General features: G+C 49.7%; 1 protein-coding gene across 4 annotated transcripts in view; it reads right to left on the bottom strand.

The window, feature by feature from the left end:
* Positions 1–833: 833 nt before the first annotated feature.
* The window catches only part of THAP4 (THAP domain containing 4), a 40,787-nt gene continuing 15,249 nt past the window's right edge, over positions 834–26,371 (bottom strand). The window contains exons 3-6 of one of the 4 annotated variants that reach the window (XM_022568221.3): positions 14,070–14,229; positions 12,586–12,695; positions 11,772–11,875; positions 834–1,128 (exon numbers count right to left, since the gene is read on the bottom strand). In XM_022568221.3, the coding sequence (XP_022423929.1) occupies positions 1,009–1,128; positions 11,772–11,875; positions 12,586–12,695; positions 14,070–14,229 (494 nt within the window). In that variant the 3' untranslated portion in view covers positions 834–1,008. The other 3 variants (XM_089916091.1, XM_089916093.1, XM_089916092.1) reach the window with 3 other exon arrangements.

The following is a 26,371-nucleotide window of genomic DNA, read 5'->3' as shown; positions in this document are numbered from 1 at the left end:
GGCGAGCCCAGCCCAGCCACCACGTCCACCCTGCACGCAGGGGGCCGGCCGCCTTCCTCACACTCCGGCCACGCTCCTCTGAGGGCTCAGCACCAGCCCCGGTCCCTCCTCTGCGCTCCCAGGTACTGACAACCCCCCCACCCCGGTGGTGCCTTTTGTCCCCAGGGTGTGTGACAAGGGGGTGTGTGGCTGCAGACACTGACCCCTGCTCTTGAGCGCGGCCTCCTTTCACCCCGTGTCTATGTTCCCGGTGAGGTCCCTGATACTGTGCTGTGTTCAGGAAAAGAGAAAGGCTCTGTTTTGCTTTTACACACATGCTGAAGTGTTCGAGAGAAGTGACACTGTGTGTGGAATTCGCTTTAAGATGCTCCAGCCACAAAAAGGGGGGAAGAGCAGACGGAACCATCGGTGTGGGGACATGCTGGCAGGAGCTGGAATGGGGTGAGGTCCAGCGGGTCAGTGTATGTCTGGAAACTTCCATCGTAAACAAACAAATGAAGGTAATATTATATTGCCGAGACTAAATCAAATTTACAGAATGATGATAAATTCATTACCACCCTCTCGCCTTGGGAATGCCCTTCGTCCACATGGAAATGGGGTCGTTATACTCTCAGCTCTTTAAAAGTAAAGGAAAATTCACTGCAATCCTTTTTGTCCTACCTTTCTCTTCACCTTGTTGCTGACTACTGTAGATGTATAAACATTTTCAGATCTTGCCAAAACTGCAGGAAGGAGAGGAGAAAGAGTCACCCCTTTTTAATTTTTTAGGGAAACGACTCTGAAAACAAATAGTCACCAGCAGAAGAAAGAAACGCAGGCTACGCAAGTGATAATATTCAAAATGCTTAGCCATAAAAATAAAGGCCTTTTATTTGGTTTTTCTGTGCCACTACAGGAACACGTGGCAACACCCCTGAGCCCACGGTGACCTGTGGCCACACCCACACCTGCTGTGGTGTCTGCTGAGAAGCTGAAGAGTCACCACGCAGGCCAGCCGCACCGGGGTCACGGGGTCACCTTCTTGTAGGTGACATGCAGATGCTGAGTCATGGGCTGCGTAGTGGTTGCCATGGAGACCGTCTGTTCGAGTTTGCCTTCGGAATTCAGCCTGAATTTTCGGGTAATCTGAGCAGAACAAAACAAATACAAAACACCTTAATTTTACCTTCCAAAGATTCAACAACCGCTGAGGTGCCACCACAGGCCAGACACTCCCGTGGCAGCTGCAACATTTCACCTCAGTGTCAGGGGCTTGTGAGGCAGGCAGAGTCCCCGCCAGTGGGTGACAGACACTCAGCCGGCAGCTGTGATGGGCGTCCGGACCCCTGGCCCGTGCCGTCTCCCTGCTGCTCAGCTGTTCCCAAACGTCCGGAGGTGAGCGCGGGCGTCCGCCTCGCCGTCTGCCTAGGGGCCAACTGTCCAGCGCGTCCCTCCCTACACAGCTTGAAATGATGCCAAACGTGTTCTCAGAAAACTCGGTACCAGCACTTCTGGAGCCCCCGATTCATCAGGGCCAATTACAGCAGCTGTTTCTAACAGCAACACAGACCTGCAGCACCCGAGCCCCCGATGAGAAAATGGGTTTGCCTGGAATGTCTGTGGGCAGAGGGTGAAAGCCCGAGGACTGTGGAAGCCGCCTCCAGGGGTGGCTACCTGGCGCCAGAACTGGCGGGGGTGGGGGCCCACGCGTGTCAGAACCCGTGCTGGCCAGGCCCCAGCGACCGTTGGGCAGAAAAGAGAGGAAAGCCAGATTGCAGAGCCTGTTTAAAGCAACCAGGCTACAAGGCCAAGGCCTCAGGGGGAAGGGCGTGCAGGGGAGAGACCCAGCTCAGAGCAGCCGTCCCCCCAAGGCCGGTGCTGACTCTCAGAGGCCACCCAGAGGCTGGGGAGCCGGGTGGGTGCGCCCCAACCCACGGGGCTGCGCTGCACGGGCCACCCTCTGGAAAACCGCCCGGCTGTTGGTCAGGACCCCCTTAGGGCCGCACCCCAGGAGTAAGAGTTCCCCAGAAACAGACTGGGAAGTCCGGTTTCAGAGTAGTGCTATCTCTGTGGACAGGATCTGCCCTTCCTGGACAAACCACCAGAAGCGCAAGAAGTGCCCTTTGGTGGGAGACAACATCAAACAGGCCTCAAGTCACCCACGGTTTTCACGCGCGATGTCTAGAATTCAAGAAATCCAACAGAAGGGATGGAAACTAGAAGACCAAGGAAGGGCATCTTCAAAACAATGAGAATAACTGTCCGCCTGGCATTCTGGATGCAGTGAAAACACCCTTCAGAAGTGAAGGCAAAATAAAGACATTTTTAGACAAAAAACCCACAGAGAATTCACCACCAGCAGGACCCCCCCGCTTCTTTACACAAAACACTAGAGGAAGTTCTTCAGGTGTTAAGGAAAATGGTGGAAGCAGAGACGCAGGAACAAAGGAAGAGCAACAGCAAGGGTAAACGTATGGAAAACCGTGCGTCACCCAGATGCTGCGATGAGGGCTAACTGGCATTTATACAACCCTGTGGGGTCTAGTGTGCGTGCGTACTTACAACACGTGACAGCAGAAGCAGAGGTGGGAGGAGGACACAGAGTCAGTGTCCTACGTCCCTGCTACTCGGTGGGCTCCAGGTACCAGCCCCACCTGAGCGGCTGCTGGAAATGCAGAGTCTCAGGCTCCGCCCCAGACCCGGTGCCTCAGAATTGCTACCCTGAGCCCCAGCGACCACACCGCGTGGTGGTCTGAGCAGCCCTGTCCTAAGGTCCTTGCCACCGTCCACAGGTGTCAAAGGTCAATGCGCTGTCCTCGCCACGGTAATGGCTGAGGACAGGAGAGGGCTGCAGAGGGCAGGACGGGAGGGCATAGCCCCAGATGAGGTGGACAGACAGATAGAAAGCAGACGGGTGGCGGGCCGACATTCTCACACGGGACTTGCTTCTTCAACTCCACAGCCTTTGCTCTGGAATTTAATTGAAAAACAAACAGTCGGGGCTTCTCTGGTGGTGCAGTGGTTGAGAGTCCGCCTGCCGATGCAGGGGACACGGGTTCGTGCCCCGGTCCGGGAAGATCCCACATGCCGCGGAGTGGCTGGGCCCGTGAGCCATGGCCGCTGAGCCTGCACGTCCGGAGCCTGTGCCCCGCAACGGGAGAGGCCACAACAGTGAAAGGCCCGCGTACCGCAAAAAACAAAAAGAACAGTCAAGGCTCTTACCCTTGAAACCACTCTGCAGAGGAAACAAGTGCAGTGGAGAGAAACAAAGCCCGTGTTCCGCACACCACGGGCCATGCGCTCAGCTTCCACAGGACAGCGGCCGCCTGTCCTCAGAGCCCACGGCCTGCGGGGCACCTGTTGCCCCGACGCCCCACCACCGATGCAGGACACTGGCTCTCGCCCTCATGCCAGACGCCCAGCGCCACACGTGCAGGGGGAGCGCAGGCGGGGGCAAAGGAAATGCCTCCCCGGGGAACGGAAGGTGGGCCCCCCGCCCCCCGTGAACCTTTCCACGTTAAAGGGAAGACATTGCGTGTCTCTCACACGGAGCCCGCCCGACGGGCCGAGGCTGCGGTCACACCCGAAAACCAGCACCTGAGGACTACCTGGCTTCTCGCGCGGCCCTGCATCCCCCATCCCGCCTCCGCGATGCCGCAGGGGCTGCGGGCCACGCCGCGAGGACACAGCCCATTTCACCGTGTGCTGACCCGAGGGCGGCCGCTCCCTCGGCCTTCGGCTCTGCTTCTGTGTGCCGAAGTCTGTGAACATCCGGTAACAGCCACCGGGCAGCAAGACGCAGGGCAGCAAAAGGAGGGAGACAGTCACGGGAGAGACCCCATGGCGGAGACGCTGGTCCCCCACGACCTCCCCAGGTCCCAGCGAGAGGGTGTGTGAGGGCTGCCCGGCCGCCGGAGCACACTCTCGGGGCTGTGTTCACCGTGGTGCCCTCAGCGACGACACTGCTACTGCAGCGTGTCCCCGTGCCCGGGAATCACATGTTAGGTTCCTCTGGGCTTGGTGGCCTCTTGGATGAAATTTCTCATGCTCTTTTTCTCTTCAAATGAAAATTATTTGGCAGAATTTAAAGTTGAGGCAGGTCGTAGATGACATCGCTCAGGCTCAGAACCAGATCTCCTGCGGCGCCCACGGCCTCTGCCGACGATGATCCTGAGGTCATGCCAAGTCCACCCTCAGGATGAGAATCCACCTGAGCTGCAGACTGACCCTCGTTTAAACAAGTTTAAACAAGGTGGGGCTGGAAGCAACTGTTTGCCTTTAAACCCTCAAAGTGGAGCCTGTTGGGGCCACTGGGTAAAGCAGAAGCCTGCGGGAGCCACATTCTGGAGAGAAGCCTGCATAGCTGGGGCCCAACTCCGATGGCAAAGGCAAACTCCAAGGAGCCTCTAAACACAGGGACAGAGGCCATCTTGACAACGACACGAGTTCTTACTTTAGCCAAGTGTGCTCACTTTTCCTCGACTGCACAGACCAAAGAGAAATATTACGGTAGAGAGAAACTCAATGTGAGAACTTCTTGATGTTTTAATGATTTCTTGTTCCTGTTATGTCTTGTCCAGTAGGGAAAAGGTGGAGAAGGAAAGGCCAGGAGAGAGAGTTAGATGGATTTGACTTTGTTTTAGGTCCTAAAATAAAAAAACCAAGAAGCCACCCCATACAACATTTGAGGCATCAAGGAGGGGGCTGAGTCACGAAGAAAGGGGCTGAGTTTGATAAACAAGGACATCAGGACACTGTTGGAGAACTACAGACAGTGCAGGCCTCACGTTTCTCTCACTGACTTGCAAGAGGGAGGGGATGTATGTACATGTACAGCTGATTCACTTCACTGTACAGCAGAAACTAACACAACATGGTAAAGCAACTCTACTCCAATTTAAAAAAAAAAGAAGAATTAGAACAGATGCAGTCTGCTTGCTGCCAGTACTGGCTCCTTTCCCCTCCTTTGCACCCTGCTTTATTGAGATATAACTGACATGTAACACTGTATAGGTTTAAGTTGAAACATGATGATTTGATACATGTGTATATGGTGAAATGTTTACCACAATAAGGTCAGTTAATACATCCATCACCTCACAGTTACATCTTTTTCCTCTTAGCAAATTTCACTAATATAACAGAGCACTGTCAACTCTAGTGCCGCCCTGTCAACTCTAGTGCCGCGCTGTCCATCTTATACCTGGACGTTCATACCCACTGGGCAACATCTGCCCATTTCCCCCACCTGAGCCCCCCGTAACCAGCATTCTCTCTGTTTCTGTGAGTTTTCTTTCTTTTTTTTTAAATTTCACATATATTGGGTTGGCCAAAAAGTGCCTTCGGTGTTCACATAAAAATAAAAGACACATTTTTCATTTTCACCAAGAACTCTATTGAACGACGTTTTCACCCTTTTGTTCCACTACCTTCTGCCATTTTTCAGGCACCTTCATAATCCCATCTTCCCAAACTTTTTACCTTTTTGAGCAAAGAACTGTTCCAGGGGCCTTTTACAGTCTTCAAGGGAACTGAAATTTTTTCCATTAAGAGAATTTTGTGAAGACCTAAATAAATGGAAATCCGAAGGTACAATGTCTGGTGAATACGATGGATGGATCAGAACTTCCCAGCCAAGATGTAACAGTTTCTGCCTGGTCATCAAAGAAACATGCCGTTTTGCATCATCCTGATGGAAGATTATGCGCTTTCTGTTGACTAATTGTGGACACTTTTTGTTGAGTGCTGCTTTCAGTTGATCTAATTGGCAGTAGTACTTGTTGGAATGAATCGTCTGGTTTTCCAGGAGCTCATAATAGAGGACTCCCTTCCAGTACCACCATATACACAACATCACCTTCAGACCAGCCTTTGGTGTGGTTGGTGGTGGTTTATTTCGCTTGCCCCACGATCTCTTCCATTCCACATTATTGTACAGTATCCACTTTTCATCACCTGTCACAATTTGTTTTAAAAACGGAACACTTTCATTACATTTAAGTAGAGAATCACACGTCGAAACACGGTCAAGAAGGTTTTTTTTGCTTAACTTATGTGGAACCCAAACATCAAAGTGATTTAACATAACCAAGCTGGTGCAAATGATTTTCAACTCTTGATTTGGATATTTTGAGTATGTCGGCTATCTCCCACATGGTATAACGTTGATTGTTCTCAACTGACGTCTCAATTTGATGGCTATCAACTTCAACTGGTCTACCTGACCGTGGAGCATCGGGCAGCGAGAAATCTCCAGCATGAAACTTTGCAAATCACTTTTGACACGTTTGATCAGTCACATCACCTTCTCCATATATGGTACAAATCCTTTTTTTTGCATTTCGGTTGCATTTTTACCTTTCTTGAAATAATAAAGCATAATATGCTCAAAATGTTGCTTTTTTCTTCCATCTTCGATATTAAAATGGCTATACAAAAATTCACCAATTTTGATAAGTATTTACTTACTTATTTATTTGGCTGTGTTGGGTCTTTGTTGCTGCGCTCGGGCTTTCCTCTAGTTGCGGTGAGCAGGGGCTACTCTTCGTTGCGGTGCGTGGGCTTCTCATTGCGGTGGCTTCTCTTGTTGCAGAGCACGGGCTCTAGGCACGCAGGCTTCAGTAGTTGTGGTACGCGGGCTCAGTAGTTGTGGCTCGCGGGCTCTAGAGCGCAGGCTCAGTAGTTGTGGCGCACGGGCTTAGTTGCTCCGCGGCATGTGGATCTTCCCAGGCCAGGGCTCGAACCTGTGTCCCCTGCATTGGCAGGCGGATTCTTAACCACTGCGCCACTAGGGAAGTCACAATAAGTCTTTCTATAAATGCACGCTGGTATGACAGCTGTCACACACAATCTAACAAAATTGTTTTGAATGAAGTTAAAGACAACTAAGTGCTAGTAGAGCCCTCTTAAGGAAAAAAATGAACGAAACTTTTGGCCAACCCAATACAAAACACTCCAGAAAGAAATTAAAGAAGACATAAATGAATGGAAACACATCCCATGTTCATGGATTGGAAGACTTAATATCATTAAGAAACAAATACTACCCAAAGAGACCTACAGAATTAACAAAATTCAAATCAAAATGCCAATGATGCGTTTTGTAGAAATAGAAAAATCCATCCTAAAATTCATATGGAATCTCAAGGGACTCTCAACAGATTTCAAAACTTACTACAGAATGACAGTGACCAAAACAGTGTGACACTGGCATAAAAACAGATATACAGACCAATGGAACAGTTCTGAGAGCCCAGAAATAAATCCTTGCATATGTTATCAAATGATTTTCGACCAGGTTGCCAAGACCATTCAATGAGGAAAGGACGGCCTTTTCAATAAATGGTGCTGGGAAAACTGGATATCCCCTCGCAAAAGAATAAAACCGTACCCTTACCTAACATTAGTACAAAAAATGAATGAACAAAAAAAACCCTCAAAATGAATCACAGCCTTGAAGGTAAGAGCTAAAACTATAAAAACTCTTAGAAGAAAACATAGGGCAAGTGTAATGACATTGGATTTGGCAATGACTTCTGGATACCAATTTACAGCCAATGAAGAAAAAGCAGACAAACTGTAATTCATGAAAATTAAAAACCTTTGTGCATCAAAAGATACTATTTACAGAGAAAAATACAACCCACAGAATAAGAGAAATATTTGCAAATCATATATCTGATAAGGGATTCATAAACAGAATAACAGAGAACTCCTAAAATTCAACAACAGCAAAAACAAACAACCCAATTCAAAAATGGGCAAAGGATTTGAATAGACATTTTTACAAAAACGATATACGAATGGCCAAGAAGCACATGAAAAGTTGCTCAATATTGCTATCGTTTAGGGAAATGCAAATCAAAACTACAATGAGATACCACCTCACACCCATTAGGATGAGTGATATCAAAAAAACCAGGAAACAACAAATGATGAGAATGCAGAGAAACCGGAACCCCTGTGCACTGCTGATGGGAATGTAAAATGGTGCAGGTAAAGTGGGAAGCTATGGCGGGTCCTCAAAAAATTAAAAATAAAATTAACCACGTGATCCAGCAATTCCTCTTCTGGGTATACACCCCAAAGAACTGAAAGCAGGTCTTGAAGAGGTATCTGTACACCCATGCTCACAGCAGCATCATTCACAATAGCTAAAAGGTGGAAGCAACTCAGGTATCCATTGATGGATGAATGGAAAAGCAAATGTGGGGTCATCCACACACTGGAATATTGCTGAGCCTTAAAAAGGAGGGAAATTCTGACACAGGCTACAACATGGATGAACCTTGAGGACATTGTGCTCAGTGAAGTAAGCCAGATGCAAAAAGAAAAATAACTGTATGATTCCACTGATATGAGGTACCTAAGTAGTCAAAATCGGAGAGATGGAAAGTAGAGAAGTGGCTGCCAGGGTCAGGGGAGGAGAGGACAGGGAGCTACTGCTTAGTGGGCCTGAGTTTCAGTTCTGCAAGGTGAACCTGTTCTGGAGATGATTAACAATGTGAATATATTTAAGTGTACCCTTAAAAATGGTTAAGATAATTAACTTTTATGTATCTATTTTTCCACAATAAAAAATACTGAAGAAGAAAAAAAAGTTGGGGGTGAAATAAACTCCAAAGAAATATTGCCAGACCTATACTACAAGAAATGCCACTAACACAAGTTCAGAATGAAGGGAAATGATACCACAGGAAACTCTATAGAAGGAGAAAAGAGCAACACAAAGAGAAACTAAGTGGGTAACTATAAGCGATTACTCCCCTGCCCCCCCCACTGTAATTTCTTTGAAAGTCAACCGATTATGTAAAGCAAAAATCCTAGTGTGAAGGTTTATAATGTGGATACTTTTTATATGTAAAAGGTATGATGACACCAGCACAAAAGGAGGATAAATGCAATTCTACACAGCTGTAAGATTAACACACATGTGAAGTGGGAAATGTAACAGTATATCACTGATTATAAACAGACTTTGATAAATTTAGAATGCATATTGTTAGCCTTAAATCAACTATTTAAAAAAAAGGATACAGTTAAGCTAATAGAAGAAATAAAACAGAATGCTAAAAATACTTAATTAACCCAAGAAAACATACTAAAGGAACAAAAGAGGAACAAAGCCAAGAAAGAAGTAAAGCAGACAAATCAAGATGGTGGACGTACAGCCACCCTTACAAATACTTACGTTAAACGTAAATGAACTAAATACTCCAATTAAAATAAGGAGTTTTCTGACTAGAGAAAAAAAGCAAGACTCTATAAGAAATGTACTGTAAGTATAAAGACACAATTTGAATGTGAAAAGGGTAGGAAAAAAGATATACTGTACAAATGATAGCATAAGAAAGCAGGTGCGGTTACATTAGTATCAGACAAAGCAGACTTCCAGGTATAGTATTACAAGCTATAAAGGACATTTCATAAATATAATACATATATCATCTGTATGCATCTAAATTACACAGCTTCAAAGTTATGAAGCAAAGATGGAACCAAAGAAAGGAACTGAAATACCTTCAGTCATAACTGGAGATTTTAATACCGCTCAGTAATTAGATACAACCAAGAACCCCCCGCCCCCAAACACGCTAGTATACAGAAAATCTGATGACATTATCAATCAGCTTGACCTAACTGGTATTTTCAGTCCACTACAGCCAACAACTGTCAAATACTTATTCATTCTGAGTGCATATGAAACATTCACCAAGTTAGATCATATACGGGGCACAAAATAACTTTCAAACAGACCACGTTCTCTGGGTTTTATAGAACTGAATTAGAAATCATAGCAAGAAAATCCTCCAAGAGTTGGAAAATAAGTAACATTCTTCTAAATAATCCTGTTCAAGGAAACAAAACCATTGAAGAAATAAAATATTTTGAGCGAGGATAAAAATAATAAAAATGGGTTAAGGACTTCCCTGGTGGTGCAGTGGTTAAGAATCCGCCTGCCAATGCAGGGGACACGGGTTTAATCCCTGGTCCGGGAAGATCCCACATGCCGCAGAGCAACTAAGCCCGTGCGCCACAACTACTGAGCCTGCACTCTAGAGCCCGCGAGCCACAGCTACTGAGCCCACGTGCCGCAACTACTAAAGCCCCTGCACCTAGAGCCCGTGCTCCACAACAAGAGAACCCACTGCAAGGAGAAGTCTGCGTACCGCAACGAAGAGTAGCCCCCGCTCGCAACAACTAGAGAAAGCCCACGAGCAGCAACGAAGACCCAACGCAGCCAAAAATAAATAAAATTGTAAAAAAAAAAAAAAAAAGAAAGAAAGAAAGAAAATAGTGCTGGAACAACTGGATATCTATCTAGGAAAAAATGAAAGCATCTTGACTCCTACTTCACACCATACAAAAATATAAATTCCCAAATAATAAATCTTAAAGTAAAAGGAGACACTGTAAAAATTCTTGAAGAAAATGCAGGTGAAAGTGTGTGTTAGGCAAAAAATGTTAAGACAGGGCACAAAAAGCACTAACTGTAAGAGAAAAAACTGATAACAGAACTTCATCAAAAGTAAAACATTTTGTTAAAGAAATGAAATGGTAAGTTTTAAGTTGAGAGCACAGTTTTATCAACACATCTACCTGATAAAGGACTTGTGTCCAGAATATGTAACAAACTCTTACAGCTCAAAGATAAGGCAAACAAGCTGCTGGAGAAAAAGGACAAAGGATTTGAATGCTCACGTCATGAAACAAAGAATACAACGGCAAATAAGCACGTTGCAAGGATGAGCCACATCATTAGTCACTGGGAAAATGTAATTAACACCACACTGCAATGCCACTTGGTAGCCACCAAGACGGCCTAAGTTCAAGGCCCAGCCCGGGAAAGGGTGTGGGGCAGCTGGCCCTCTGTGCGCTGCTGCAGGGCAGGGGTACAGAGCGGCATCAAGAACCGTAAAGCACTTAAGACTTCACCATGGAGTGTCCAAGGCCTCTATGGTCGACACCATAAAGAAACCAACTTTGGTTATCTACTGAAATACACCGAACAAGGTCCGAAATCCCTGCAGTGCACCCCCACGCTGCTGTGCACGGCTACCTGCGGGGTCTCTGGAGCCCATCACATGAAAACAAAAAGGAAGAGAGACTAACGGTCTACACGTAAAAAAGGAAAGCTGTAAGAGTACAAGAAAATGGAAGAATAATTTTATCCTTTTGGAGCAGAAGACATCTTCCTGAGCCAGAGCCCAAATTCAGACGGCGTTTAGGATGAGACCCCGAGAGGCAACTAGAGAAAGATGCACAGCCTGTGGGCAGAAGACATCATGAATCAGGCTAACCTAAGCCACCGGATGGGGGTGTTGTCACAAATACAGCAGACGACAGATTAATATCCATAGAACATAAAAAATCTCCCAGAAATCAACAAGAAAATGACACCTCGCAGAAAAACAGGCAATGACTTTGAACATCAAGTATCGGAACAAGAAATACAAACCACCAGTGAGCGCGAAGAATGCCCCCTCACTCATAAGTTAACTTTAAAACACCAATGAGATACCACCTTTTATCTATCAGATTAAAAAAATCAGAAATCCTGAAAACACACCGCACTGGTCAAGGAGCAGGGAACAAGGTCCCCACCGTGCAATGCTGGTGGGGACATACTTGTTGAATAAACCCGAGGACAGCCAACCGCGCATGAGCAGGGACAGATAATCACGTCACGGCCTGTGTGAGCGCGAGAAAGAAGCGGGTGATCGGAGACAGCCAGGCCTCCAGGATGGAGTGCAAAGGCAGGGGTGCCGTGCGGTCCCACCCGGGCTCACCTGCTCCACGTGGGGCTCCTTGGCGAAGGAGGTCCTGGCAATGGAGTGGGACGCGATGCACAGCTCTTGCCCGTTCACCTCGCCCTCCTCCACCTCCACGATGCCTGCAAGGGACACCGTCAGCCCACGCAGCCTGCCTGGGGCTCCCGGCTGCCCTGCACTCACCACCCTCCTCTGCAATCAAGGGCGCAACCAATCTGAGCGTCGCGGCCATCGAGGCAATAACTGCCCAGTCACCTGCGATGGCCCCCCAGGTATCAAGAGGGAGAAGACACAACTCCTCCTGCAGCTGGGGCAGGTGACCTATGGGGGTCCTTCCCACTCCCCCCAGCGATCTGACAGGAGGGACTGTCCACCTGCTGCCAGGAAGTGAGCGCGCACTTGAGCCAGTGAGCGAGGTTAAGGGTCACGTAGGTGGGTGTTGAGTAATTTCGAATTCATGAACCTGGTTAACTATTTTAGGATGAATTCCCCCTGGGGGCAAAGCAAACTTCTAGACATAGCTTTTGCTCCCTGGTCTAGGTACCCCCAGCACCCCACCTGCATGGGAAGCTGAGCGACAGCACAGATGTGAGCGCAGAGGGCCGGAGATGAAGCCGGCCTGTTCCCACAGAGCCACGCCCGCAGCCCCCCGCCTGCCGGCCCCCCACTCTCCAGCTCCCCCTGAGCCGTCCAAAGGCCCGACACTGTCCACCGTGAAACGCACCCATGGGGCCACGTCTGCGGTCACACAGAAATCGGGGGGCAGATGTCACCCCACCTGCTTGCAGCACGCAGGGCGCGTGGGTGCAAGGCAGGCCGGCAAGGGGAGTACCTGTGTTCTGGGCGCTGACGAAGGCCACCTTGTTGGTGTCGGGCTCCAGGCGGATGAAGCCACACTCCCTGTGCATGGGCTTGTGGGTGTCCGGATGGAAGGCGTTGAACCTGGACGGGTAATGTGACAGGTGAAGCCCAGGTACCCAGTGCCCACCAGAGCACATGCCAGACTTTGTGGCCCGCCCCCTCCTCACTTGGCAAGCGTCCCACCCACTGAACGTGAAGCACTACCTGGAAACACAGTCACGTGTGAAGGATGCCATGCGGAGACACGGGAGACGACAGGCGTGGGCACCCCCGCTCCCCCGTCTCTCCTCCCTACCCGTCCTCCCACCGAGGCCTTTTCAGCCCCAGCACCGCACACACTTCTCAGCCTAAGCCCTCCAGCAACGAAGTAGAGCCCACCCAGTGCCAGGCCCCCTCTTCTGAGCTACTATCTTGCTTAGGGGTCCAGTTAATTCACAGGGTGGAGAGCAGAGCAGGCGAGCAGTCAGCGTCTCATCACGCCGCCACCACTGCAGATTCACGGTGCTGAGTAAGAGCTGCACCTTGACCTGAGAGCACCGACTCACGACTTCAACACCAACGCTTACAGCCTCACCAGCAGGACGTGTGGGGATCTACTGCTACCACGGATGAACTTCTGACAGGCTGGTGTTGTGGCTACGGCTCACACACCCTCTTGAGACCACAAGCCCTCACTGAGAAATACCATCTACTACATACACATAGACCACGACATTGACCAAAATACGTATTTTCTACTCTCATTTTTCTTTAACGTTAGTCGCAAAACTGAGTGACCAGCATTAAAAGAAAATTAATTAATGCTAGTCATAAATGTCTCTAATGGGTTACAGCTCATAGTTTAAAAAGACTGCTTTCTATTAGGGGTTATTCTGCATGACCCAGAATTTCCACCTTTTGTTTATGTGCAGGATATTCTTTCCCTTCACCCATTCAGTCCAGAATCATGCAAAACGGTACGAGACAATATATCCTCCGCCCCCTCCCTACCAACCCACGGCCCGGGGTGCTCCCCACCTAGCCGCCCTGCACTGCGACCTGCTTCCTCAGGAGTGGCAGGGAAGCGCTTTGCTGCACGCTACGAATCTGAGAACCACGAGACACCAGCTTCTCTGAGCCCTCGGCTGGCTCAGGGGTAGGACTAAATGAAAGCCGGGCCCCCTATCTTCAGTAATCTTGGGGTGACTGATTTCCACACAGGAATACTGCAGGAGATGAAGGATTTAATTGAACACACACACTTATCTCCATGTTTGGATGACCGAGCCTGAGATTCTGTGGTCACCTTCACATTGTCTAAAACACAAGAAGGTACCATTTCCACCCAGTGTGCGTCTCAGGTGCCAGGGCAGGAAGAGGGCACCTTTCTGAAACAGACCACCAGGTGCCCTCTGTACCTTCCCACCTGGCGTTCACCTGTCTCATCTCAGAGAGCAGAGCAGCGGGCGGACTCACGAGAAGTTCAGCATGGGCTGGCCCACGTGCGAGATGTGCACCTCCTCCAGGTACTGGAAGGGCTGCAGGGTCGGGAAGGTCCCAGCTCCCGGCGGGTCTGACAGCCATGTGCCCAGCATCCAGGACAGCGGCTCCAGCACAGGGTTCATTCTGGGGGCCTCTGAGGACAGAAGGAGAGAGCGTCAGCGGCTGCTGCCAGCAGTCCCTGCGGGGCTTTGTGCGGAGACTCACACTCCGCACTGGGCAGGCCCCAGTCACTACAGCTCACCCTGCGGGGCCCTGAACACGCCACCAGCCACCTGTCAAGAGGGGGAGAAAAAGGCCAAGCAATTAGCAAACGTCATCTTGCCAGATGCAGCTCTGGAGCCCGGCAGCACCTCGACAGAGAAGAGAAGGAGAGGGCCCGGAGGGCAAGGAGAGGCCAGAGGCCGCGGGGCCTCCGAGGAGGGCTGGGGAAGCGGCAACGCCAGGCCCCACGCCAGGTGAGCGTGCCCGGGCACGGCGGCCTGGCGATGGAGGTAAAGGGCAGAAGGAAGCTCGTGGGGAGCGGAGCGGAGGGCTTTGGGGCCAGTGAGACGTGAAGAGCGCACCCTGCGGGCGAGACGCGACTGTGGACTCAGCTTCCCGGGAGAAGCCGCGGGTCTGCACCAGCAGCTCCCGTGGGCCTCCTTTAGACCATTACCCAGAGGGAAAGGACCCTCAAAAGGACCCACCGTCACTGAAGAGGGACGACAGCAAGGCCTTGAATGGGGAGGAGCCAGGTGGAAAGGCCCCAGCGACAGGACCGTGGCCGCGCCCACTGCCAGCGGCTCCCAGGCAGCTCTAGCCCAGCCCCACGCCCCACTCCTACCCGCCAGCAGTCAGGGGATGGAGCCTGGCTAAGGACCACGTGCTGCTGAGCGGCTTTTCAGAAATGGGCTCACGCGATCCTCACGCCCGCCGTGTTCGGTGGACTCGCCCTGAGACCACGGGAAGGCGGGGTTGGAGCCCGCACCTGGCCCGCCGGGGGCACAGGGACAGGTGGTCTGGGTCCCAGATGCAGCCAAAATGCTCATCCCGGTACGCCTGCTTCCCACGCCTTGTCACGCCTCAAACCCAAGTGCTTTCAGGCAGGCAGTGCAAGTGATACTAAGCAAAAGCAGAAGAGGAGAGAGGCCGGTGTCAGCTGAGCCGCGTGGGAGGCTACACTACTTTTTTTTCTTGGCTGCATGATGGGGCTTGGGGGAATCTTCGTTTCCCTACCAGGAGTCGAACCCAGGTCCCCGGCAGTGGAAGCACGGAGTCCTAACCACTGGACCGTCAGGGAATTCCCAAGGCCACACTACTGATTTCTGGGTTCTATCAACAAGCTCCAAAATGCCAGAGCAAAGGAACCCGCTCCCTAGTCACACACACCAAGGGGACGGGAGTTCCGGAAGCATCTCGGCCTCTAAAATCACACAACCTTCGACTAGATTGAAAGCAGTCTGGGAGTATGACACCCAGGGGAAAAGGAGCTCGAAGGGCTCTGGTGGTGGAGAAGCAACAGACAGCATCTAAGAAGCGCTGGGGACCACAGAGGAGGGCCAAGCTCCCGGCCAGGCCTGGGCACGCAGCGCGAACCAGAGGGTGGGGAACAGGGACTCACACCTCTGACTTCTGAGCCTCATGAGGCATAAAATGGGCAGGCTTTGGGGGGTGGGGCGGGGTGAAGCTCCCTTTCTTTTCCAACCTGGCTATCTCTTCCGGTACTTCCTTTTCAAACTGCCGGTGGAAAGTTAGAAAGCGAGGATGGCAACACTGGAGCTTTGACTGATCAAACCTTCATCATTAGACAGCAAGAGAAATCGAAATCAGGCTGCTAGTTACAATCTTTGATGGAAGTAAAGAATAGAGCTTCAGAATCCAGTCTGGGCTCCAGCAGACCCTGCTGCTGCTGACTCTCGGGGATGCGTGGCTCATTCATTCATCTGTGCCACGTGCCACACGATCGTCCAGGGAGAGGGGCCCAGCAGCCAGCGGACGGGAGACAGACACTCGTCCCGGCGAGGGGAGCCGGCTGGACACAAGAATAAGTAGAAGGGGCAGAACCTCCCAGACACTAGGTGATGAGCCAGAAAGGGACTTGGGGGCTGTGGGGACCTTCTGCAATCTTACTAAGCGGGGCAAGTTTGGACCCTGGTGGGCGGGGAGCAGAGCCCGCGCTGGGGACCGGAGCCGGCGGCTGCTCGGGAGGGCGGACCAGGCGGACAAGCTGCAGACACAAGGCGGGCTGGCCTTGCTGGGCAAGAACAGGCAGCCAGTGTGGCTGGGGAGGGCTGGCCGGGAGAACCGTGTCAGCCCCTGGAAGGGCTCCGGCCTTGACTCTGGGCAGAGCCTGCAGGTCTGAGCAGAAGGGCTGAGGCCTCTGGCTGCAGGAAGCAGCTGGTCGCAGAGGAGGGTGGCCCCCGCGGCCGCCAGGGAGGCGGCAGGAAGGGCAGGAAGCCACGACCGGGCGGCAATCCTGCCCTCGGAGCACCCGAGAGAGACGGAAACACGCCCCCTCGAGACTTGAACACGAGGCTTATCTGGGACACCCCAAATGTCCTCCAACGTCGAGGGGATCAAAAGATCACGCAGACACAGAGTGCAACTTGGACACAAAAAGGAGGGAAGCTCTAAATGAGGACGACCTTGAAAACGCATGCGGAGAGAGGGAAGGCGGATGCTGGAGGCCACTCGGTGCACGATCCGATATGTAGGAAATGCCAGAAGGGCAGGTCCACAGAGAAAGCAGAGCAGCGTTCTGCACAGCAACACGGGTGGCAGGCTCCCCAGGGACGCGGGGAGGGAACGCGGATCCGAGGACCCTGAGGCCACCAGAGCCCTCCCTGCCGTCCAGGTACAGGCCGGGCCGTCCCACACTGAGCCTGTGAAAGGTGGCTGGTCCGCTGAGACACGCTCTAAGTGTAAGACACACGCTGAATTTCAAAAACTCAGCCCAAAAAAAGGAACTTCACGTAAATCAGCAATAATAATGTTTTATATAATATTGAGTTAAATAATTTACTAAAGTTAACTTCACTTGTTTCTCTTTACCTTTTTAATACGTTTAGTAGAATATTTAAAATTAGGTAGGAACTCGGGCCACATTCCTGGTGAGAGCACTGGAAAGGCCAGTTTTCAACACTCACGGAATGCTGTCCTGTGAGTTCCCCCTGAGGGTGTTCCTAGAAGACAGACTTCACCAAAAGGCGATGCGAGATGATGGCAGAGGAGTTGCAGTAAGTCCTGAACGTGTTCCACGGGACAGCAGACGTGAGCGCTGGGCATGGGCGGTGGGTGCCCCAGCCGCGCACAGAAACCGCGGGCGGAGCGGGAGCCCGGGGAGCAGGGCAGGTCTGCTGGTCCCTCACGGAGGGTCCGTGGCCCCAAGGCTGCCCAACCAAGAACAGGCCATGTGGGAAAGATTTACTTTAAAAACAAAACCCAGCAGGCACACTATAAAGCACTAAGACAGAACTAACACCAAACACACCTGAAGTCACATGTTAAAAGAAAAAGCTCTTCAGAATGAATCACAAAGCAAGATCCTCAACACTTGCTGTAAACAAGAGATGCACCTAAAATAATGTGGAAAAGCATCAGAAGGTGGGGCAAAGGCAAGCAGCAGGAAATCAGGCGTCATGACTCTAAAATCAGGTAAAGTGAAGTTCAAGCCAAGACGCATTCAAGCAGTCAAGGAACAGCTTCTCAGAACGCTAAGGGCGCAGGTCACCGTGGAGATTATCTGTGAATACGCATGCACCAAACATGGCAGCAATGTTTATAAAGCAGAAATTACTGAAGACACTCAGATGTTGATAGAAAGAAACTAAAGGAAATCTCCATTCATGTCTATGTTCAAGTGAATAATATTCAAATAACGAAATAGAAAGCCTATACAATATAATTAATGAGGTGGTTCTGACATACACTGAACTTTGTAGCTTAAAACTAAAGAATACTCCTTCAAGTTCCTCTGAAAAACTCATGAAGACTTACCTTATAAGGGGTCAGAGAAAACCTGTAAGTTTCAAAAACTAAAAAGAGTTCCCACCATACTGTCTCATCACAATGTGAGACTAGAAATTAAAACAGTACAGATATTCCTTAAAAACATGCCACGAAAAGAGATGCCAGACACAAAAACGTACACATTCCATGACTCCACTTGTAAGAACGTTTAGATCAGGCCCGCAGATCTACGGGAGGGGAGTCAGAAGGCACAAAAGAGCCTGAGGGTGCTGGCTGAGGGGTCTGCACCCGTCAAACCTCATCCAGGGAACACCTAAGCTGTCTCACTCATGTAAATGCTACCTCAGTAGAAACATTAGGAGCTGAAACTTCCGCGAAACAAACAAGCATCAAAAGAAAGCGGAGGGCTTCCCTGGTGGCGCAGTGGTTGAGAGTCCGCCTGCCGATGCAGGGGACACGGGTTCGTGCCCCGGTCTGGGAAGATCCCACATGCCGCGGAGCGGCTGGGCCCACGAGCCATGGCCGCTGAGCCTGCACATCCGGAGCCTGTTCTCCGCGACAGGAGAGGCCACAGCAGTGAGAGGCCCGCGTATCGCAAAAAAAAAAAAAAAAAAGAAAAAAAGAAAGCAGAGACGCCCGCCTTTCCCTGGCCTGCCGGCTGTGCGACAGCAGCACGGGGCGGCCTCGCCTCCTGGGTCTCGGGTCCCTGCAGGGGGACTGCTGCCCCACAACGACGGGCTCTCCGTTGCAGGTATTCTGGTATTTTAAGAGAAACCAGAAATGTTGACTTTGGGGGTAAAATATCCTGATTTCTAAACATGTTCAAATTAAAACAAGACCAGGCTGTGGGGAGTCCCAGCCCCTCGTCCCCAGTGGTCCCAGTCCATGAGCTGTCACAGCCTTGTCCTCACGACACAGGGCTTGTGGAGGGCCCGGCGCTCCCCTGGCCCCAGGGTCAGGGCCCGTGCGTGCCCCCCTCGCGGCCTCTCGTCCCTTCTCTCTTCCAGCCCGAGTGAGAGGCTCGTGACACCAGCGACCCCCCTGCAACCTGAACCAATGGCTTCCAGAGTGTCAAGGGACATTGCAGCTGCCCTCAGCTGGGTTTCTAAGTGAGGAAGTAGGTTTTTGCACTGTCTGAGATGCACAGGGAGCTGTTCTGGACACAGGGACGCTGCCTACGTACAGACAGGCCCACTGCCCTGATGTCAACGCAAAACCAGCAGCCTGAACAGTGCAGGAGGAACAGCCACAGGACCTGCTGGGAGAGGCCTGTAAGGACGCGGTTGTAGCGGTCCACAAGCAGGAGAGCACAGCCGGTCCAGCGGGAGAACGGGGCTGCAGAGCCTGCGAAGTCTACCTGCAGGGATGCTCCACGGCCCCCAGCCCCCAGGGGCCCAGGGACTCGCCGCAACACCGGCACCTGGAAGGTGGGGGGAGGCAGAGCAAAGACGGATTAAAGATGGACCTGGGGGGTCTCCACTGCACCCTCGATTGCTAGGAGGCAAGAGAGGATGTTTTTATAAGAAACTCCAGCAAGATGAAGAAACTGCCTCAGGGACCTGGAGACGAGACAGGAGGAGCACAGGTGGAAAAGGGCTCCACGGAGGGTCCTCTGAAGGGACAAGAGCCCAGCTGCTCTCAAATGGGTAGGACGGGGCATGGTGGCGGCTGGCTGACATACGCAGAGTCCAGCTGGTCCCGGGAGATTTGGGCTGGTGGGCCTGAGGCGGGCCTGGACCACGCGGTTTACACCTGCAGGGTCGTGGGACAAGATGGCAGGGCTGGCCGGCGGCCCACCTAAACTGGTCCCGCCTGCCCTCCTCGCTCCGGGGTAGCGGCCCCGGGCCAGGTCTGAGCGAAGGCTACCACCCACCAGGCTCAGGCAGGGGAGGAGCTGGGTGTGCAAACTACAGCCAGGTGAGGCGAAAGGTGGGGCTGACCAGTCCCGGGGATGGGGACCAGGGAGGTGGCCACGGGGACTGAGGGTGGAAGTCAGACACCTGGAGGAGAGTCGCCAAAACCAGAAAATGGGAAGCGAGGCTTAAGATGCGACGTAGGTTAGGGAGTGAATGAGGACAGAAGGTGGGGGAGGCCGGGGGAGAAGTCCAGGTGCGGCCGGCGTCCTGGGGGGTTGGCACTATCAGGGCGGCGGTGTGGGCCACACGAGCCAAGGTGGACACTGCCACCAGCACAGGTCAGGAGCACCAAAGAGGCACTCAGCCGGGCACAGGCCCCTGGACAGAGGGTGGCAGGGTGTTTCGGGAAGAGCAGGCGGGGTGGGGTGAGAGCTGAGGGCCCCGCTCCCGCCTCCAGGAGACGCAGCCCCACGTGTGCTCATCAGGGCCGGGTGGTGCACACGAGGCCACGCGGAGCCTTCCCGAGCCGAGGTTCCTTGAGTCCTCGGGACACAGAACCCCTCGCTCAGGTGCCGGCTGTCACTGAGCACGGAGCTCACATGTGATGAACACTGTCACCACACTAAGAAAGTGGAAGGGGCAGCAGTGTGTTTATAAGCCTGTATATTTAAAAAGACTAGAAAATTCTAAGATGACTCTTCTTTTAAAAGCCAGAAGAAACACTGTGAGTAGAAACGGAGCGCTTGCTTGGAAAGGAAGGAGCACGCTGTTAAATAAACGTCAGGGGACTCCTGGTGCGGCCCGAGCGCATGGTGACAACCCAGAAGGTCTGACACCTGGCCCTGCTCCGAGAAACACTTCAGATCCAGTCCTCCTGGCTTGCTGCCACTTGCTCTTAATCGTAATGAATTTCAGTGTGGACAAGGACAGCAGTCAACAGCTGGGTGTGAGCAGGTCCCCGAAGGCTGGCTGCCCCGCCCTGCCCCCACCCCGAGCTGCCACCGCTGGGGAGCCACTGTCAGCTCCTTGTTTGCACTGAAGTGTTGCAGGGCAGAAAGACCAACAGGATTCTTCTAAAATCCAAATGTCAAGTGACATGAGCCTATACATATGCCAGAATCCATCCAACTATATCCTTAAGATTTATGTATTTAGCTCTATATAAGTTATACTTCGTTAGAGAAACAAAAATAAAATGAATTTAAAAGTCAAACAAATGAGAAGTATAATAAATAGGAAATCTAGCCTACTTGCCCCTTTCAACCTCTTCAAATAAACCAGACAGGCTTTTCTATGCATTTCTTTTCCTGATTTCATTTTTCTTTTATTAAGATCTCAACCAAAATGCAAAAACAAAAATTTAAATTTTCTCCAAGAAATTTAAATTTTCATTTTTTTTTGGCTCAAGACAGTGAAAGCAGGCTTACCCATCCCTAAGTTTTCTACCCTCCGGACACCATCAAGGTTCTTCAAGGTTGTTTTCTGCCAATACACGGGAAATGTTTGCACCTGGCTGTTAGCAGCTCGGCAGGAAGTGACTGCCAAACCTGAAGGATGCATTCTGGGAACTGTAGTTCCACGATAAAAGGGGATTCCTCAGGAGAAAGTGGAAGACAAGGACAGACCAGAGATGACCAAATCTTAGAGCTGAGAGGGGCTTTGGAGGTCAAGGTGAATTTATGAAAGTCAGACAGGCCAGAGGGAAGAACCGCGTGGAGCAGAGTGAGGAGGGGCGCCTACACCCTCTGCTGCTCCCACTGACGGCCAGAGGGGACTGCCCTGTTCAACAGGGAAAGCACGTGGGCCAAGCACGCAGCAAAGGCTCTTTCTGGAACACGCACTCTGGAAACTCCTGCCGCGTCCCCTTCTGCGTCTCCTGGCAAATGTGTCAGCAGACAGGCCCAGGACCCCCAAGGCAGGAAATGAGCACACCCGTCCATTGGGACCTAGGGACGGACGTCTTCCTGGTGCCACTCACGCCCACATCGCTTTGTGTTGATGCCAGCGTTCCTGCCAGGGCACAGAGAAAATGACGCCAACTGCACACACACAGGGTGCAGAGCCCAGGTGGCCCAGCCGGCGCTGGCTGTCCCAGGCAGAGAGGGCATACACGCGGCACACATGGTCCGGCTGGTTCCCACTGAACAGGCACCCCAGGGGAAGCTGTTCTTTTAAAATGATGTCAAGGCCCTCACCTCATCACCCAGGAAATGGAAAGGCACCCATGCACACAGGGGGGAAAAGGAAATGACAGAAAATTGAGCATATTTTCTATAAAATACAAAAGACATAAAAAGAGGCCAAATTATTATTTGCGGATAAATGTTATGGTTGGTTATCTAGTTAATCCAAAAGTCTCAACTGAGAAACTATTCGAATTAATAAGTGAATTTGTTAAGGTGGCAGTTACTAAAATGGGCAGCTTTCCCGCAAATTAAACTCAACAGGGGAGGGGCCATCTTCCACTCTGACACGTAGAGCTTAGAAGTCATAACTCCTGTCTTTACAAGAAAAACACTGAAAGAACTGAAAATTAATGACTGTCCTTGGACCCATCAGAGAAGTGCGGCCACAGATGTTTCCCCCAAACCTGCAGAAATGTGCTCACCTGGAGCAGACGCTGGCAGGAACCCTGGAGCAGACGCCGGGCTGAGGGCACAGGACCGAGAGAGTAAGCATCTGTGGGGCCACAGTCCTGCAGGCCCCGCACTTTCATGGGGTTCATTTCCAGAAACCCACCAAGTTCTCATCACAAAAAGCCAAGAAAAAAACCACCTGGGTCCCTGGCAGGGGTAGGGTAAGGGAACCATGTTGAAATAAGCCCAGAGCATTCTCCAAAACAAAGTCCTGTTCTGCAGTGAAAAGACTTCACCAGAGCTTGATCTCACCTGGGGGAAGGGCTCTTCCCCACTTGGCCCCTCTGGCCTTCCGGTCTTACCCCAGGGAGGGGAAAGAAGGGGAAGAAACACTTGTGAAGGTCGCAGCCCAGGAATACAGGCCACTAAAAGGCTGAAATTTAATCCTAAAATGATAAAATGCTTCCCTTCCCCCACACCACTCCTCAGGGTTCCAGCATAACAACAGGTTACAGGGAAAAATGCCCCAAGGTACGGACTCTACTAAGAAAACAGTCTTCAGAGAAACCCAAAGACAACAGGGGAGACAAAAAATAAGGACTTGGAGGAATCTGAAGCCTTGGCACGTACAGCTGCAGCTGCAGGAGAGATGAGACGCGGCCCAATCGCTAGTCAGGTTATGGCGACACTTCAAGCCGAGAGCCCATCTACATCAGTTTCCACTGTGATACATACACCATATCCACCTTTCCAAAAAATTACATGGCATGCTAACAAGCAAGAAAAAAAAAAACCCCACAGTCTGAAGAGACAGAGCCTGACTCAGATATGGAAGAAATTCTGTAATTATCAGATTAATATACTAAGGATGCTAATGGAAAAAGTAGACACCATGCAAGAAGAGATGAGTAACATCGGAGGATAAAGGAAATGCAGACAAAGAATCAAAAACACTGATGGACAAGGCTGAGGAAAGAGTCAGGGAGTCTGAAGATATGTCCATGGAAACTTCCCCAACTGAAATGCAAAAAGAAAAAAGAACAAGAACAGAATATCAGGGAAATGTGCAACAATAAAAAAGTGATACATATGCATGATAGGAATAGAGAAAAAGAAAGGAGATAAAGAAATGTGTGAAGTAAAAAGAGCTGAGAATTTTTAAAAATTAATGACAGACATCAAACCACAGATCCAGGAAGCTCAGACAATAACAAGCAAAATAAATACCAAAAAGATCTACATCTAGGCATATCATATTCAGACTGTAGAGAACCAAAGACAGAGAATCTTGAAAGAGGCCAGAGGGGAAAAAACCTCATCTACAGAGTTAAAACAATAAGAATTAAAGTGGACTTCTCTTTAGAAGACCTGCAAGCAGGAAAAGTGTAGAGTCCTACATCCAGTGAAAGTATCCTTCAAAAGTAAAGAGGAAATAAAGACTTTTTCAAACAAAAACTGAGAGAATTCACTGCCAGCAGACATGCCCTGCATGAAATATTAAAAGTTCTTCAGGGACAAGGAAAATGATATAGGTCAGAAAACTCATATCTATATAAAAAGAGCATTGGAGAAGGAATAAATGAAGGTAAAAATAAAATGCTTTTTCTTATTCTTAATTGACACAATAGACAAAGGTTTGTTCAAATTTTTAGTAGTAACAGGGTGATTATAGCATAAGTATAAGTGAAATGAATGACAGCAATTTCATAAGGGACAGTCTGTTAAAGGCACCTGCACTACCCATGAAGCAGTGTAGTGTTATTTGAAAGGGGACATAGATTAGTTGTAAATGTATATTGCAGGGCTTCCCTGGTGGCGCAGTGGTTGGGAGTCCGCCTGCCGATGCGGGGGATGCGGGTTCGTGCCCCGGTCCGGGAGGATCCCGCATGCCGTGGAGCGGCTGGGCCCGTGGGCCGTGGCCGCTGGACCTGTGCGTCCGGAGCCTGTGCTCCGCAACCGGAGAGGCCACAGCAGTGAGAGGCCTGCGTACTGCAAGAAAAAAAAAATGTATATTGCAAACTTTCGGACAACCACTAAAAAGCTTTTTTAAAAGAAGTGTTAATTGATATGCTAAGAAAGGAGAGAAAATGAAATCCAATAAAACGCTCAATTAAAAACAGAGAAGGTTGAAAAGGAGAGGAAGAAAACAAAAGAAGCAAATGGAAAGCAGTCACAAACATGACAGACATCAATCCAGCTGAAGCAATGACCAGTTTATATTTGAGTGGCCTAAGACCACCCATCAAAAGATTGAGACCATTAGAGCAGATTGAAAAAAAAAAGACCCACTACATGTTGTCTATAAGAGACCCACCTTAAATATAAAGACAGATTAAAAGTAAAGGGATGTAGAAAGATATATCATGCTGACAAGAATCAAAAGACAGCTGGAATAGCTGGAAAGCAGACATTAGGACTAGAAAAATTACCAGGGGTGAAGAGCAGCAATAGTATATAATAACCAAGAGGCCAAGTCTCCAAGAAGATTAATAATCCTCAATGCTTATGTACCTAACAACAGAGCATCAAAATACGTGAGACAAAGCCTGACAGAACTGCAAGGAGAAATACACAAACCCACCATCACAGCTGGAGACTTCAACATACTACAAGGAATGGACAGATCCAGCCGGCAGAAAATCAGCAAGGACACAGATGAACTCATCAATCAACTGAATATAACTGATCTCTATGGACCACTATGGTGGCTAATTTTAGGTGTCAACTTGACTGGGCTAAGAGGATGCCCAACTAGCTGGTAAAACATTTCAGGGGGTGTCTGTGAAGGTGTTTCCAGAAGAGATTAGCATCTGAATTGGTGCACTCAGTAAAGCTGATGGCCCTCCCAATGTGCGTGGGCCTTGAATGCCTCAACAGAATAAAAAGGCCGAAGAGGGGCAAACTTGCTCTCTCTGTTTGAGCTGGGGCACCATCTCCTGTCCTGGGGCCTTCAGATGGACCAGGACTTCCCTACCCCCTCCCAGGCCTTTGAACAGGAACTGAATTACTCCACCAGCTTTCCTAGTTCTCGAGCTTGCCATACATAATGGTGGGAGCCAATTCCTGTAATAAATTTCTGTGTACACACACACACACACACACACACACACACACACACACACACTACTGGTTCTATTTCTCTAAAGATCCCTGACTACTAGTTCCATCAACAACAGCAGGACACACATTTTGCTCAAGCTCAAGCTCACAAGAAACATTCACCATGACAGGCCATGTTCTGGGCCACAGAACACATCTTAACACATTTAACAGAACAGAAATCATACAAAATACGTTCTCAGACCACTGGAATTAAATCAGTAACAGCAAGATACCTGAAACATTCCAAAATACTTGGAGATTAAACAAGACACTTCTAAGAACCAAGTGGGTCAAGAAGGAAGCCTCAAGAGAAATAAAAACACTTAAACTAAATGGAAATGAAAATACAACTTATCAAAATTTGTGGGATGCAGAAAAAGCAATACTTAGAGGGAAATGTATATTAGAAAAGTAGTATCTGAAATTAATAATCTAAGTTTTCACATTAGGAAAGTAGAGAAAGAAAAGCAATTAAATTGAAAGCAGAAGAAAAGGAAAAAAAAATTAGAGCAGAAACTAATGAAATTGAAAACAGGAAAAAAAAGAAAATCAACAAAATCCAAGATTGGTTTTTCAAAAAGATCAATAAAACTGATAAAACTCTAGCCTGGTTAACTAAAGAAAAAAGGAGAGAAGACAAAAATTACCAATATTATAAATAAAAGAGGAACATCACTACTATCCCACGGACATTAAAAGGTTAAAAAGGCATATTATGAACACTTTATGCCTACAAATTTGATAATTTAGGTGAAATGGATCAATTCCTTGAGAGACACATACAAGCAAAATT

The sequence above is a fragment of the Delphinapterus leucas genome, chromosome 8, assembly GCF_059928025.1.
Source record: "Delphinapterus leucas isolate spDelLeu-1000000601 "Yukka" chromosome 8, BTC_Dleu_Yukka2, whole genome shotgun sequence".
In the NCBI taxonomy this organism is placed as follows: Eukaryota; Metazoa; Chordata; class Mammalia; order Artiodactyla; family Monodontidae; genus Delphinapterus; species Delphinapterus leucas.
This window is presented reverse-complemented; position numbering and strand designations above follow the sequence as displayed.